This window comes from Pseudonaja textilis, chromosome 1, assembly GCF_049901715.1.
Source record: "Pseudonaja textilis isolate UNSWEBS1 chromosome 1, rPseTex1.2, whole genome shotgun sequence".
NCBI lineage: Eukaryota > Metazoa > Chordata > Lepidosauria > Squamata > Elapidae > Pseudonaja > Pseudonaja textilis.
This window is the reverse complement of record NC_141990.1, coordinates 29,817,443-29,833,971: the sequence shown is the minus strand read 5'-3', so window position 1 is coordinate 29,833,971 and position 16,529 is coordinate 29,817,443. Positions and strand designations below refer to the sequence as shown.

Genomic DNA, 16,529 nt, shown 5'->3' with positions numbered 1-16,529 from the left:
TATATATATATATATATATATATATATATATATATATAGTGTTTGTGTGTGTGTGTGTGCGCGCACATTGTATGTGTATACTGTCAGGCCACAGCTAAAGAGGATTCTTTATAGAATCAATTTTTTGTGGTTGTTTAGTATACAAGTAAACTTAATTTTGATAATAAGAACCACAGTAATTGGAGGCAAGCTGCCTCTTTTGTAAGGTACAAAACTGGCACAGAGGACACCATATTATACACCGTAAAAATGCAGTTAAATTTCAATTACGTCATACAGGGCAAAGAGTCCCTGCTCTCCCAGACAGGCATATTAAATGAAAGCCACCACAGTGAACTTTAAATTACATAAACATATTCATTATTTGATTGCCCTTTAAGAAAACATACGGTAGATGCAAAATATTTTTTTTTAATTTGAAGTTCTGCCTGACCAATTAAGCATATAAATTTCATCTTGCCATTCAAGCAGAAAGCACAGGACAAACTGAAGCACAAAACAGAAATAAGCAGAACTTATACAAACAGCATTTTTAAAAGGGAGAAAAAAAGACTTTTAAAAGCACACGTGCTCCTCTACTGTCAAGAAGCAGCTGGGTTTCCTTTGCCAGATATCCTCGTAACCACATGAATTGTTGATTCAATGGTCCTGCAAAGGATGTCTAAAATGTCTTGATGTTGCTGCTGCATGTGACTCAACAGTCCTCTGGAATGGCTGCAACTAAGTGATAAGCCAGACTCAGGGTCCTGGGAAGCTTGAGTTTCAGAGTTCTTCAAATCTGTGAGGTCAGAAAGAACAGCAGAAATAGATGTGGAGGGAAACTCTGTATCATCCTCAATAAGGTGAGAATCCTTGGAGCTTGATGGTTCTTTCATGTCTTTACATTCTTCAAATCTCCCACTGCCCAGCTGTTCCTCCCCATGGTGTGAATGAGCAGCTAGCATCATATCTTCAGAGAATGAAGAGGGAACTTCCATACGGTACTCCTTAATAGAATTATTTTCAGGAGAAGGCAGGTCCTGTTCGGTGCCTGGGTCAATGATGGAGGAGTCTCTTGTCTCGTTATCTGAAGTGCTGGTTGGAGTCAAGGCTTCCCTAGGTTCATTTTTCAAATCACTGATGCAGCTGTCTACTGTATGCTCCTCATCACTGCTAACCCGTCTTCTCTTTACTGGAGTGGCTCCCTCATCATCTGCATAGTTAAAATAGATATTGATAAAAAAATACAAATATCAATTGTCATACTGAACTATTTTTACTAGCAGAACAAAAATATTACATTCTTTTTATATATATTTATATATCCCTCCTCTTTTCCCAAAGGTGCTTTGAAATGTTTGAGAGTTTCAACCTAATTCTTCCTCCTGCTGGTGTTAGCACACTGCTTTGGAAATATTCTTGTTGATGAAAAGAAATTCTGGATCCAACTGAAATGCTTCCCACCCACTTGGTATCAGAAAAATTTCTGAGTTATTTCAATCCAATTTTTTAAAATTATCATTTGTCAATAAGTTTTCTGTTTAATTAAGTGCTGGTGTTATTTTATATACAAGCTTTAAGATGATTATCACCATCTTGTTACTCAATGTACATGATAAATTGGGTTCCTGTCAACAAGCAGAGAAACATTTAATTTTCAAGCTGTTGCAAGACTCTGCTGATTTTACTTTGTCAAGTTTAATGAGATATTCCAGAATATTTCCAGCTGAAATCAGAACAATCAGTAGATAGTTTCAAACATGATTCAGCAAGGAAAAGTTAAATAGGATCATCCCCCAAACTAGTTTTTTACTTGTAAACTGCCATCAGTCACTTGGATGGTGAGACGGATGGGCTATACATTTGATTAATAAATAAATAAAACAAACCTTTAGTTTTTCGTTCTTTGGCTTCTTGTTCCTGCAATGAGCTTTTTTGTTGTTGACAAGTTTTGCATTTGTTTAGTAGCTCTTGCAAAGTAGGTATTAGGGCAGGATTCAACTGTTTGGGGGTGTGCACAGAAAGCAGTAAAGAGAGAGCTCGAAGGTCCTATAAAAGAAAATTTAAGTCAAAGCATTTAATGAAATTGCATTTCATAAATTAATTTACTCTGTGTGTATGTAGATATTATATAAACAGTAACCAAAGAAATTGCACATATCTATTCCCGCAGAAGAAAATTCTGGCTCCTTTTTACATGTCAGTTTAAAAATGTGTATCCTGTATTTATAGCTTAAATCAAGAGGGAGGCAATGGTGATCACTGCTGTAAATCTAACAACGTTTAGGTAGTTTATTGTATTATGCTCAGATGAGAAAAAGAGATGACAGCATCTTTTACTATAACTAATTTATTGATTATAATTATTGTAATAAATAAGGTAAAATATACTAAATATGATGGAATATCATTTTACTAATATTATATTGAACAATGTATAACCTCAATAATTATCTGTTCATATAGTATTTTTTTGAAAATATGTATTTGTGTTAAAATAAAAATTTAAAAAAATACATTGTAACATGAATATTAAATGTAGAAAATGAATATGTATGTATGTATATGCTGTATTATTGATAAATGAATTTTAACTATTAACAAAAAATTAGCACTACAACTAAGTTTCCATTTTATTCTCTCCAGTCTTTTCAAAATGCCTAGTTTCAAAGCTTTTATTTTGGCTAACTCCTTTCTACTACACACCGTCACCTTTTAACATTTTCTGTTGCAATCCTCACCTTCTACAAACAGCATCTTACCCAGAGATAAGGATTGCATCCTCTCTCCTAGAGTTCCAAAAAACTTTGCATACCTGACCTGGGAATGATGTTTATTCTTTAAGCGTCTGCTTTGTTTTGTTGATTTTATTGTTTATTGGATCATTTTAGTCTGGGCTATCTGATTTTTTGTTTTTTGATGCTTTTGTTTTATTTTTATATGCCAAATATAATTCAAACATCTGGCTGACTGTGCAACAAATAATAATCATCACAATTCAGGATGCAAGTGTTCTGAGAACACACAGGCACCTACTTTTAAATTGTGTTTTGAATTTCTCTGGGCAAGAACTACTGTAGCAATTAACTTTTGAGCATTCCTAATATTTGGAAATTGAAAGTTGAAAAATTTGACACACACTAAATGTGTGTGTGTGTGTGTGTGTGTGTGTGTGTGTACATATACATATATGTAACATTTTACATATAATTTTATATATTATACATATAAAAGTGGGGGGCGGGAGGGGCTGGGCTGATACTGGTTCTCCTCAGTTTGGGCAAGCCTGTAGCTAGTTTTATGGCCGGTTCAGCAAAGCGGTAAATCCCACCCCTGGCTGGCCCCACCCTGCCCCTCCCAGGAGTCCTGATGCGACCCGTTTTAGATCCCAGGTAAGTGCAGGGCTCACACAGAGGCTTGGAGAGGGTGAAAAACGGGCCTCCCAAAACTTCCAGCCTCCAGAGCCTGGGAAGGCCCCTTTTCCCCTCCCGGAGGCTTGACGAAAACCACTGGAGCCTGGGGAGGGCAAAAATGCCACCCAGTCATGATGCAGGAGGCTGGCTAGGCCACGCCCACCATGGCCACATCCACCCAGCAATCAAGCAGGGAACTGGATGCTAAATTTTTGAAGCCCAGCCCTGGAGGAAGTGTTTGATAAGTAACTACATTTTGTAAGTTTCAAATATATGCATGCATGCATGCATGTATGAGTATATGCATATATAGATACATGCCTGTGATTTTAGGATTGTCATTTTTAACGTTTTCATCTGAGAAATAGAAAGAAAACTGTTTATTTGAAGAGAAAATAAAGTTTATTTACCCCATTTAAAGTGGAACTTGCTTTAAAAATTTCAACTCGCTGATTGGCAAATTCTGATTCCAGATTCTGATATTGGTTGATCAAATTTGTAATCAGATTATTGATTATTCCAGCACAATTTGCTTCAGAAAACACTTGTCCTTGTACCTGTAAAATAAGGGATTCTGAAACCTAAATTGCAATTCAGTGAAATGATCTCATCATAGCACTATTTTCTATTGTAAACCGAACTATGGATGTGGAATTTGAAAGAAAGAGAGGAAGTGTCTGTGGAAAACCAATCTATATTGAAGCTCTGACCTAGACATAGCTATTTTTCGTACCTTGAGAAGGAAATGAGTCAAGAAAGTGTAAACAATATTGTTGTTAAGAAATGTCCTCTCATCCATTAGGATGCATTTAATATATTCTGCAAACACAGGATCTTCACACAGGAGCTTGATGCAATTCTTTGACATGGAAGACTGAAAAGAGAAAGGAGATCAGAGCTTCAGAATTAGTATTCCACATATCCACTGTGGATATGTGATTTCAGTTTGTTACACAGAGGTGTTTCGCGTAAGTCATTCATTGGAACTGAACTCAGAATTTTCTGAGAAGAGAACCAGAGTGTAACAACTCCTCAGTATCTTTCAGCCTGTCCTTTATTAATAAAACACATTGATTAAAATCAACCTCTGCTGTGCTTCCCATAAAGTATTACATTTGGAGTTACTAGAATCTCAGCAACTTTTAGGAAAAAGTCTAAGTCGGCAGCAAGAGAAAGCCTGTATGAAAATGCCATGAATTGAAGGTAGGCCTTTCTCTATTCATCATCTGTCATTAAATGATGATCAAACACACACTTTTACTTGTCAAATAAAAACATCCCTTTCAGATATAAATTAATTTTACCTGACTTTGACAAAGCTCAGTCCAAAGTTTGGGAAACAAAGCTAGATGAAGAGGTAAGCCTTCATATGCAACAAGAACACCTACATTTTAAAAATAAAAATGCAATTAAGTTCTTAAGATTATAAAGATATAGATATGCCAGAAATACAGTTGTTTAACTCTTAACAGTTATGAAGAAAACTAGGCATCATGAGCAATACAAACTGTCATGGGAGTTGCAAGTTAAGCAAATAAATAATTGATTTTAAAAGTAAAACAAATCTACAGTCACTACCTAAATGACCTTGTTCCAATTTCCAATTAAAAATCATGTTGTGTTTAATAGAAGTAATTTAAATATAAATATACCCAAATTCACTGTTTATCATGTTTTAGTCTTACATTACCTTGTCTTTCTAGTTTATTCTGCAGTTAGGTAGCAATGCAATACAATTTAAATGAAGTTCTACATCTTTGAATTTACACTTAGGCTTCTATGTGTAATCCCAACTTGCTATTTTAGCAAATCAAAACTGAATAAAGCAATTCTTCATGTAATTTTTATAAAAGAGAAAATATTAATATAATCTACTTACCTTCAATGAATTTAACAATTAAACATTTATTAATTCTGATGTTGCAAATTTACTCTTCCACAAACACAAGGCTTGCTAAGCACTGGCCTATGCTCTAAACTAAAGAACAGGCCTTAACTAATACAGGGGTCCCCAACCTGTGGGCCATGGCCCACTAGTGGGTTGTGAGGGGTTTGCAACTGGGCCACGTAAACAGCTGAAGTGCACATCCTCACTTGCTCAAGCAATGGGTGAGCTCCATTTAAATGAGCAGCAGGTGCACGTGCACATTGTTTGTACAAATGGAGCTGCTCACGTGCGTGTGCCGAATGCTCACAGAACTATCCCCTTCACCCATTGCTCCACAAAACCGAAAACTTTGAGGAACTTTGAACTAATGTGTTTGTTAAAGGAATCTTTTAGATATGCTACAAATTCATACTTACTCATTTTCACTAAGGTTTCTGTGAATTTCTCACAGTTGATGGCAACTCGGCATAAGAGATGGATGAACTGATGGTATGAAAAAAAGTAATCTAGTAGCATACGGTCATAAACCTCATCTTTACCCTGAAGATTTAAGGAAAATTCTGTTTACAAAATAAAAACATGGAAAGTATAATATCTAAATGTGAAAAATGAACTATTTTCAAAGGACTATGATAAACTCTCGCTAAAAAACTACAGAACTTGGTTCAAAAATTATTTGCTACAAAACTTGGGCATTTTAGGGATTATTAAAACTTACACAAATGTGTAGGAAACCTAAGATGTTAATAGGAATGCACTGTTTTCTTATTTACCACTTTCCCACTCTCATTTAAAGACTGAGCATATCTGAAACCCAAAGTATTTGTAGGGATTTTTTGGGATCAAAGATGTGAGTGACAAGTAGAGGCATCTTTCTCTCTTAAGAAAACTACTATAATAAAGCTGCCATTGGAATTTTTTTATGTGTGATAAATTAGGCCAATGAATACAATTAATTAAACCAAATACATTCAGCAGTGCAGTTCTCTTCACCAACAACCACATGACAATTATTCTCAAGACTCAACAATCAAGGCATGCCCATGATTGATCAAATGTTACATAAAGGAAACATTTACTTTCCTGATAGATATTTTGTTTTAATTGAATTTTAAATTCAAGATCCTTATTTATTGTTTTAATATTTTGTAGTACATTTTAATTAAATATTTGTAAATCACCCAGAGTTGTTTCGTGAAGATGGAGGGCATATAGGTTTTGTAAATAAATAAAATAAATACCTTGTTAGCTTCTACCATTGTAGGCAAAAGGCACATATTAAGTTCAGGGCGAGGTGGGCGGATATTACTTTTACCTCCTATCAACTTCAGATTTTCACGGCATGGGAAATAAGGACCAAGAGACACTGTAGTGGAAAGGAAAAAGGAGAGGCATTAACCAAATGTGTAAATTTTTACAAGAAGTGGCCATTCTGATTCTCTATCCCTCAAAAATGATAATTTTAATCATAATATTTTTTAAAAAAATGTTCTTTCTAAAATAATGGAAAACATAGACAAGAATAAATAGTAAATTTAAAATTTAAAAAGCAAATAGGTATTTACCCATTACATTTTGTTGCCTAAAAAGCAACCACTGTTATTTTATTTAAAGTAATATAACAACAAATACATAGATAGATGTAAAACAATTAACTTCATGGTCTATTTTTTATGTTTGGCTGCTGCTAATACAGCTATTCTCTGTGGAAATTAATTGCTACTGCTATAAGAGGAATCCATTCCCATCTCCTTATGTCAGACAGGTTGAAACAATCAACATTTATTCTGAATAAGGCATGGATAATACAGCAAAAGGCAGCGAGAAGACAGCTTTTTACCCTAGAGGATGAACCCTGCTACCTCATGGTACCTAAGAGGCAGCCCAGAATCAGACAATAGTTATTCTTTTCCTCTTTAAAACTTTGTTTAAGTAATATTATTTTATACTTGACACACAAGTAGAAATTTAACCCACAAGCTTTCTCGTTTTTTTTTTCTTTTTATATTGTTTCTATAGTAGAGACAATGATTCGCACCCAAAGATTTTATTATGATGTTTAGGTTCTCCACCTAGCTTAGAATAAGGAACAGAATAGTCCTCTTTATTATCCATGCAGTTGCATTATGCACCAGTTGAAGTTTCTAAATGCTTTTCGGGGGCAACCCCATATGGTGTGTGTTATGGTAGTCTAAATGAGAGGTTATAAGGGCATGAGTTACCCTGAGCAGGGCCTCCCTGTCCAGGCTATGCTAGGCTAAAGAATCCTCTATGCTTAGGAAAGGGTAACTGTAGTGGCTGGTATCTTGTTAATATGTATAATACAGATTTCCTTACCTTCAATCCTTTTCTGCTTTTTACCTTTTCAGTCTCCTCCCACCCCCAACTTTTTTATGGAGATTTGTATTATCTGAATTGTAATTGAAATATAGGCAGCTCTTGACTTACAACCACAACTGGGACTAGAATTTCCATCATTAGGCAAGGTAGTTGTTAAGCGAGTCATGCCCAATTTTATGACCTTTTTTGCTGTCAAGTGCCTGAATTTGTCAAGCACCTGAAATTTGATTAGGTGACTTTGGGGATGCTATAACAGTTGTAAGTGCAAGGACTAGTCGTATAAGCCACCCTTTTCAGTGTCATTGGAACTTTGAACAGTTACATATTTGCATACATGGATATGATGGAATTATTTTTAAGAAGAGCAATTGGCTCAAGAAGAGAGAAAGAAGAGCAAAATGAAGATATAAAGCAGAACTGAAACCAGTTAAAAGTAGTAAAAGATTGTCCAATAACTGCTATTTTTATCATGTTTTATCACATGCAAGATGATACCACACAACAAAATCCAATCCCTTTGTCCAGTGATACTAAGGCAGTTCTGCTAAAGCAATGTGAATTTGAGCAACTATGATAGTTAAGTAATTCCTTTGGCTGATGGATCTCAGCAGCCATCAAAGCCTCCACAATTATGCCAGGGAGAAAAAGACACATGTGATACAATGGAAGAGAATACTTCACAGGAGGTTTGAGGCCTTGGCACTTGCATTCCAAATCTGTATGTGGACAGAGGAAAATGGCAGATCTATGTAATTTGTGTAGCTGCTGCTGGGACAGATTTTCTATAGGACATGCTTCAATTTCATGGATTCTAATCTCGTAATTAGGATTTTGAGTGCAAGATTTCATTTGCTGAGCATCAATTCCTTTTGTGGGAACCATTTTATGTACTTGATGTGGAAACATTTGAAATTGATAAAACAGGTGAACATATGCTGAGAATATTTATCTTTCTGAATGATACACACCTAGATAATTCTAAAGAAAGCTCTAGATCAAGTGTTATTTTTTATTCATTTTAAGAAGATTGATAAGAGCTTTCCATATTATAACCCTAACTTAACTCTAACCTTAAACTTGGCTAGTTCACAAGACAATAAAAACAATACCTCCCCCCCAAAACAACCTCAATTAAAATTCCTTTCATCCCAAGGCAAACTACATATTACTTTGCTGAGTTCAAGCCTCATTCTATCCCTATTCCCCTTTTCACTTAAAATGGAAAAACTACAGGTAATCCTCAGTTTATAATGGCAATTTGGACCAGAAATTCCACCGTTAAGCAGTGCAATTATAAAGCATTATGTCATATGACCATCCCACATAGCACCAACATGAGCATTCCCAGTTGCTATCATTAAGCAAGAGCTGCAGGTGATCACAAATTCTGACTTCCTGCTGGCTTCCCATTGGCTTTCCACTATTTGAGCTTGGCCTTCGAATCTTAGCTGTTTTGGAAAAAGAAGAGATGACCACTGTGTATCAGGGGATTATCTCCCTCTCTTTCTCTATTTATTTAGAGAGATTATTGATTTTGGTATCCAGAAACAATGCCTTAACAATATGCAATTCACTTTAGGTTGCCTAAAATATATTTTTCTGATTGAGAAGAGTATTTTGCAAAAGCAATCTTAACAGTAATAAGCTTAAAAAATCTGTCAATAATTGAATGCCGTGGGTTAGTTAGATTGGTCATATTATTTGCAGTTAATTGAATTTCCCACCTCACCTCTCAAACTACCTCCTGCCTCAAAGTAAATCTCAAAATAATTTTATTATATTGTAAATGTATATTTCTATGTCATCTGAATAGACATACTTGGTATGTTGCTGTGATGGTATGTGCAATGGTTGTGCTGGAGAAAAGGAACTAAAGTGTGCAGAAAATCATGAGGGCTTAAAAGCACCAGTTCCTTGAGGACATCTGCAAAAGAAAGAAAGAAAAGACGTATTAAATTATTTATTGATTGGACTTATGTGATGCTTCATGGCAGCAGAATTATGCTCTTAAAAAGAAATCTGCACTCTAATAAACTTTGCATAAATATTTGTATAAATTCAAACTAGGAAAACATAGACCCGATTAGACCATAATTATTTGCTATCATTTAGGCATGATATTAAAATCTGATTCATGATTTATAGAAATGTTATTCAGCCAACCTGATGTTTAGTATCATCCACTTACTTGGCAATTTGCAAAAATAAAATACTGCAACCAATAGAGCATTGTGTCTTTGTTTTATTTTATAATCACTTTATAAATTTTAAGCTTTATCCATTGCATCTTATATTGAATTAGAAGTTGCTGAGGAGGATTCCTTGCTAACTTTCTAAAATTGTTAGTTGTGATAATAATAGGCTTTAGTAACTCCAAATGAATCTTTAAATGCCAACTCAAGGACCATTTCATGATTAATCAGAACATCTGATTCAACCTTGTGCCTTTAGCTCTTCCTGTGAGTGGGGCAAATTGCTAATCACTACTTTTGTTATCCAATTTATATTTCTAGTTACAGTTTACCAAGGAATGTTGCTACTGATTGAACATAGAGTTAACTATTATGCTACTTGTGCCTTCATTTTAGACGCCAAGTACTGCAGTTCTTAACCAAACTTAGACATTAATACTTGAATAGAAGTCCACCAGAACTACCAGGCCTTTAAACTAAACTGAGAAACTAAAGATAACATCTGGATGGCAAACTATTTCCACCTTACTGCAAAAAGCTACACGGGCCTGTGCATGAACTCACTATTATTCTTAAGAAGTAACAATAGTTGTGAGCAAAGCTGGGAAGAAAAAAACAGATCTTAGGAAAGTAGAGAGTAAGAGGATGGAATCTATCTTCTCTTTTATTATTTTTAGTTTGTATTTATTTTTATTATTATAATGTAAGTTAAATTACTATAAAAAGAGAAACTATCAATGTTGACAATGACTTGATGGCACATAATCAATCAATCATTCAAGTAAGCCTTATTCTTTAATTCTATTGCTCTCTATTGCTTCCCCTACATCAGAAATGGAAGAGTGTCTATTTATTTTATCTTTTATGTGATTGATGGGTAATCTGAGATCAAAGAAAGTACATTAGGTTTAATATACTTTACCTATACAAGCATTTCTAAGTTCCGGAGGACTGTAGGAATTTAGCAAAGTTAAAAGTTTATGGGCAAATTCTATCCGCTCTTGCCATTGGATAAGGGCTTGTTTCACATCTGAAAATATACAATCAAATTAATATAGTTTACAACTCTGCATATAAACAGTTGATTGATAGTGACTTATTATACCTTGGTTCTCATCTATTTTATTTAAAAAAAATAAAACTTACATTTAATAAATAATATCCAAACCTTTTCTTTGAAGATATGGCCGGGTGGATTTGAGGACGGAAAGAAATATGGACAGAAGCTCAACCAGATCTCCAGTTACATGGCAAGCTGTGGCTTCATGGTACATCATGTGCAGTGTATTGAAGGACTGCCAAATATATATATTAGATGATAATAGCATATTACTAACATGTAAAGATTGAATTCCACATACAAGATATCCTAATTTACCTTATTTTGCAATATCCCACCCACTAAAAGGCTAAAATAATAACAATACTCCTCCTACCTCAGTCATCAGAATTAAGCCTCTGTTAAATATGACAAGAAGCCGATCTTCGTCAGTTTCTAATAATATTCGGAAGGCACTTGGAGCAAAACAGTGAAGAAAAAAATAATGTAAGGTTAAAATCTGTCTTAATATTGGCACAGCAGTTGAATCCTAAACAGAATGCACATCATTAAAATACCATTTTGATTTCCAAATCTGATCTTGTATTATCGCTATATTTTTTTTATCCTTACTAAGAAAACATACTATGGAAGAAAGGGCATGTCCAAGAAAAAAAAAACATTCTATATGAGAGTGAGATCTCTGTAATGTTCACTTGGAGGTAGGAAGGCCTGAACTACTATTGCTACTTAGAAAGCTAAACATTGAAGTGGGTGATAAACAAAATTTACTGGGCAATACAAATAATTAAAGAAATAGGATTGATGCATCTGATATGACAAAGGCATTGCTATGTCCTGACATGAGATACAGATGTTGCTAAATTTCCTTTCCCTATTATAAACTCCATACAGGATTCTCAAGAATATCCCATTTTAGTAACTATTTCACAGTAGCAAGCAGACATTATAACAAATTTTGTCACCAACAATTAATTTTTTTTTCCGATAGCTGTAGCATATTGCATCCCTTCATGGATCACTGCCTTGCACAGTTCAATGAAGCTATGAGCTATGCCATGCAGGGCCACCCAAGATGACAGGTCACAGTGGTGAGTTCTGACAAAATGTGGTCCACTGTATCCTTACTAAGAAAATCCCATGGACGGTATCAAAAGGCTAAAAGATATGATGCCAGAAGATAAGCCCTGTAGGTCAGAAAGTGTCCACTATGCTACTGGAGAAGGGCAGAGGGCAATTACAAGTAGCTTCAGAAAAAGTGAAGTGAAAGGACGCTCAGCAGTGGATGTGTCTGGTAGTGAAAGGGAATCCTATGCTCTAAAGAACAATATTGCATAGGAACCTGGAATGTAAGACCTGGAATGTATGAATCAAGGTAAAGTGAATCTAGTCATACATGAGATGGCAAGATTGAACATTGATTTATTGGGAATCAGTGAATGGGAATGGGCAAATTTAATTCTGATGACCATTATATCTACTATTGTGAATCCCTTAGAAGAAATGGAGTAGCCCCCATAGTCAATAAAAGAGTGAGAAAAGCAGTACTAGGCAGGAATGGGTTTCTACCGGTTCTGTCCACCTCTGTAGAACCGGTAGCTCTGAAGAGCAGCAGACATATTATGTCTGCTAATGGTTTTGCCCACCTGCCCACCCGGGCTCTTACCTGACCTTTATTTCCTGCTTTTTCAACTTCAGCTGCTATGCGAGGCACAGCTGCAGTTAAAAAAGCAGGAAAAAAGTGCTTTTTCAAAGGCTGCTTCTCTGCACACAGCGTGCTAATGACGATTTACAGGAGCGGGCGTGTGCGCAGGAAAGCACATCATAAATCACTGAACCTCGTATATCACTGAACCGGTAGTTAACCCTGTTGGATCCCACCCCAGTACTAGGGTACAATTTCAAAAACAAGAGAATGATCTCAGTTCGAATCTAAGACAAATCATTCAACATCGCAGCAATCCAAGTCTATGTCCCTAATCACTGATGACAAAAGAAACTGAAGCTGATCGGTTCTATGAAGACCTAACAAAACTTTCTAGAACTAATACCAAAAAAAGAAGTCCTTTTCATCATAGGGGATTGGAGTGCTAAAGTAGGAAGTCAAATGATAATCGAAAAATAGACACATTTAGCCTTGGAGTACAAAATGAAGTAAAGGCTGACAGCGTTTTGTCAAGAAAACAAGCTGCTCATAACAAACTCTTTTCCAACAACCAAGAGACAACTCTACACATGGACACTGCCAGATGGTCAATACCGAAATCAGACTGATTATGTACTTTGCAGCCAAAGATAGAGAAACTGTATTCAGTCAATAAAATCAAGACCTGGAGCTAACTGTGGTTCATATCATGAGCTTCTTATTGCAAAAAGAAGGTTCAGGTTTAAATTGAAGAAAGTAGAGAAAATCACTAGGCTATTCAGGTAGGACCTAAATCACATCATATCCCCATATGTATATATAGTGGAAGTGATGAATAGATTTAAGGGGTTAGATCTGGTAGACAGAATGCCTGAAGAACTATAGAAAGAGGTTTATAACATTGTACAGGAAGCAGCAACTAAAAGCATCCCAAAGAAAAAGAAATGCAAGAAAGTGAAGTGACTGTCTGATGAGGCTTTACAAATAGCTGAGGAAAGAAGGAAAGTGAAAGGCACGGGAGAAAAACAAAGACACACCGAACTGAATGCAGATTTTCAGAGAATAGCAAGGAGAGATAAGAAGGTCTTCTTAAATGAACAATGCAACGAAATAAGAAGAAAACAATAGAATGTGAAAGACATCTAAGACTAGACATCTCTTGAAGTAAATTGGAAATTGTCAAGGGAATGTTTTGTGCAAAGATGGACCCAATAAAAGGCAAAAATTTTGAGACCTAACAGAAGCAGAAGATTAAGAAGAGATGGCAAGAATACACGGAAGAACAATACAAGAAAGATTTTAATGTACCTAATGACAACAACGGTGTGATCGCTGACTTCGAGTCAGACATCTTGGAGTTTAAAGTCAAGAAGCAATACTAACAACAAAACTAGTGAAGGTGCAGTCAATGTGCCACCAAATTTGGAAAACTTTACAGTGACTACAGGATGGGAAAAGCTCAGTTTACATTTCAATCCCAAAGAAAGGCAATGGCAAAGAATGCTCATACTAGCATACAACTGAGCTCATTTCAATAAGGTTTATATTCAAAATCCTACATGGTAGACTTCATCAGTATGTGAATTGAGAACTGACAGAAGTACCAACTGGGTTTCAAAGTGACAGAGGAACTAGAGATCAAACTGCCAACATTTGCTGGATTATGGAGAAAGCTAGAGAGCTCCAGAAAAACATTTAATTCTGCTTCATTGACTATGCTAAAGCCTTTGCTTGTGTGGATCACAATACACTGTGGCAAGTTCTTTTAAAAATGGGAGTACCAGACTACCTTACCTGTCTCCTGGGAAACCTGTACATGCGCCAAGAAGCCACAGTTACAACCAGACAAGGAACAACTGGTTGGTTCAAAATAGGGAAAGGAGTACAACAAGGCTGTATATTGTCACCCTGATTATTTTAACTTATATGCAGAGTGCAACATATGAAATAAAGGGCTGGATGAATCACAAGCCAGAATTAAGTTTGATGGGAGAAATATCAACAACCTCAAATATGCAGATGATACCCCCCTAATGGCAGAAAGTGAGAAGGAACTAAAGAGGCTCTTGATGAGGGTGAAAGAGGAGAATGTAAAAGTTGGCTTGAAACTCAACATTAAAAAAAAAAAAACCTAAGATTATGCCATTTGGTCTTATCACTTTCTGGCAAATAGAAAGGGAAAAATGAAAACAGTGACAGATTTTACTTTCTTGGGCTCCAAGATCACTGCTGACAATGACTGCAGTCATGAAATGAAGACACTTGTTCCTTGGGAGGAAAGCTATGATACACCTAGACAGCATATTAAAAAGTAGAGTTATCACCTTGCTGACCAAGGTCTGTATAGACAAAGCAATGGTTTTCCTAGTAGTAATGTATTGCTGTGAGAGTTGGACCAAAAGGAAGGCTGAGTGCCAAAGAACTGATGCTTTCAAATTGTGGTGCTAGACAAGGCTTGTTCCTTGGACTGCAAGGAGTTTAAATCAGACAATCCTAAAAGAAATCAACCCTGACTGTTATTTGGAAGGACAGATACTGAAGCTGAAGTTAAAATACTTTGGTCACTTAATGAGAAGAAAAGACTCATTGGAAAAGACCCTGATGTTGGGGAAGATTGAGGGCAAAAGGAGAAGGGGACAGCAGAAAATGAGATGGTTAGATAGTGTCATCGACACAATGAATATGAACTTGGGCAAACTCAAGGAGATAGTGGAGGACCCAGTGGCCTGGCGGTCATGAAGAATCAGACATGACTTAATGACTGAACAACAACAAAACATATTGCAAGAATAAAATGCATGGAAAAGCACCAAAATTACTCTATATCAACAAACCAAACGTGAAATACCTTATTAAAGTAGTCCAGCATGACCGTCCATCTAAGCAGCGAAGGTAACAGCTTATAGTCGTTTTTTTAAATTGCTTAATGTCTTCCAGTTCTTCCTCTCTCATATCAGGCCTCTGAGCTACAAAGAGTTGCATGAGATTAAACAGTTCTTCCACTGCCTAAATAAAGAGAAGAAATATCATGAGGCTTATTTTAGGGGGGGAAGGGGAGAGAACCAAATTCCAGTTATTGTTTAGAGTAAGGTAAATGCTTTAAAAGACAATGAGTATGCTAAAGGTATTCATACTGTATTCCAAAAACACTCTTGGTTTCACATGCTCTCGAGCTTTTACTTTTTTCTATAATATTTCTTTTCCAGTTCTGCAACTTGAACTATGTTTAAAAATGAAAGAAAAATGGACCAAACTCTAATACAAATAAACACAGTGAATCTTTGTTGAAATGGACCGGTTTGGGGAAGATGTCCACTGCCCCTGAAGCATTAAATATGAACAAATGTTAGTTACATAACCATTTGCAAATCACATAAAAGATATGGTTAATATAAATGTAATTGCTTCATCTGAATTCCTTTGGGTGCATCATGACTTGTTAATTAATTCAGGGACATACCTGGGTGAAAATCTGGTCCACTGTATTCTTAGCCTACTAAATGGGGTCCATTAATTCCAGGTTTTACTCTATGCTGGGTTATTACTGAAAACTAGATTTAGTATATATTTTATATATCATACGTAAAGGTTTCCCTGTCAGTCGTGTCCAATTCTAGGACGTGGTACTCACCTCTGTTTCTAGGCAAAGAGAGTCAGTGTTGTCTAAAGGCAATTTCTGTGGTCATGTGGCCAGCATGGCTATATGCTAAAGGTGCATGGAATGCTGTAACTTTCCCACTTGAAATGGTACCTATTAATCGACTTGCACTTGCATGCTTTTGAACTATGCTAGGTGGGCAAGAGCTGGGGCTAAATAACAGGAGATCAGCCCACTGAGCAGAGCTCAGTTCTGGAACCTGGGCTGTCAGCTCTGCAGCTGCTGAGCTCAGCGTCTTTAGCTGCTGAGCCATTGCGCTCCTCCCTTTTATCATCTCTTTCTCTCATCAGTCTGTCTGTCTGTCTATCTTATATATTTATATATCATAAGGGTATCTTATATATTTAATATAAA

At 35.9% G+C, this 16,529-nt stretch overlaps 1 protein-coding gene across 2 annotated transcripts in view; it reads right to left on the bottom strand.

Moving 5' to 3' along the window:
- Positions 1 to 405: 405 nt before the first annotated feature.
- Positions 406 to 16,529, bottom strand: part of USP34 (ubiquitin specific peptidase 34) — a 138,972-nt gene continuing 122,848 nt past the window's right edge. For both annotated transcript variants that reach the window (XM_087930291.1, XM_087930297.1), the window contains exons 69-80: positions 15,366 to 15,523; positions 11,249 to 11,327; positions 10,981 to 11,107; positions 10,735 to 10,842; positions 9,440 to 9,544; positions 6,522 to 6,646; positions 5,697 to 5,820; positions 4,697 to 4,776; positions 4,126 to 4,266; positions 3,803 to 3,949; positions 1,869 to 2,028; positions 406 to 1,192 (exon numbers count right to left, since the gene is read on the bottom strand). In XM_087930291.1, the coding sequence (XP_087786417.1) occupies positions 582 to 1,192; positions 1,869 to 2,028; positions 3,803 to 3,949; positions 4,126 to 4,266; positions 4,697 to 4,776; positions 5,697 to 5,820; positions 6,522 to 6,646; positions 9,440 to 9,544; positions 10,735 to 10,842; positions 10,981 to 11,107; positions 11,249 to 11,327; positions 15,366 to 15,523 (1,965 nt within the window). In that variant the 3' untranslated portion in view covers positions 406 to 581. The remainder of the gene's footprint in view (positions 1,193 to 1,868; positions 2,029 to 3,802; positions 3,950 to 4,125; positions 4,267 to 4,696; positions 4,777 to 5,696; positions 5,821 to 6,521; positions 6,647 to 9,439; positions 9,545 to 10,734; positions 10,843 to 10,980; positions 11,108 to 11,248; positions 11,328 to 15,365; positions 15,524 to 16,529) is intronic.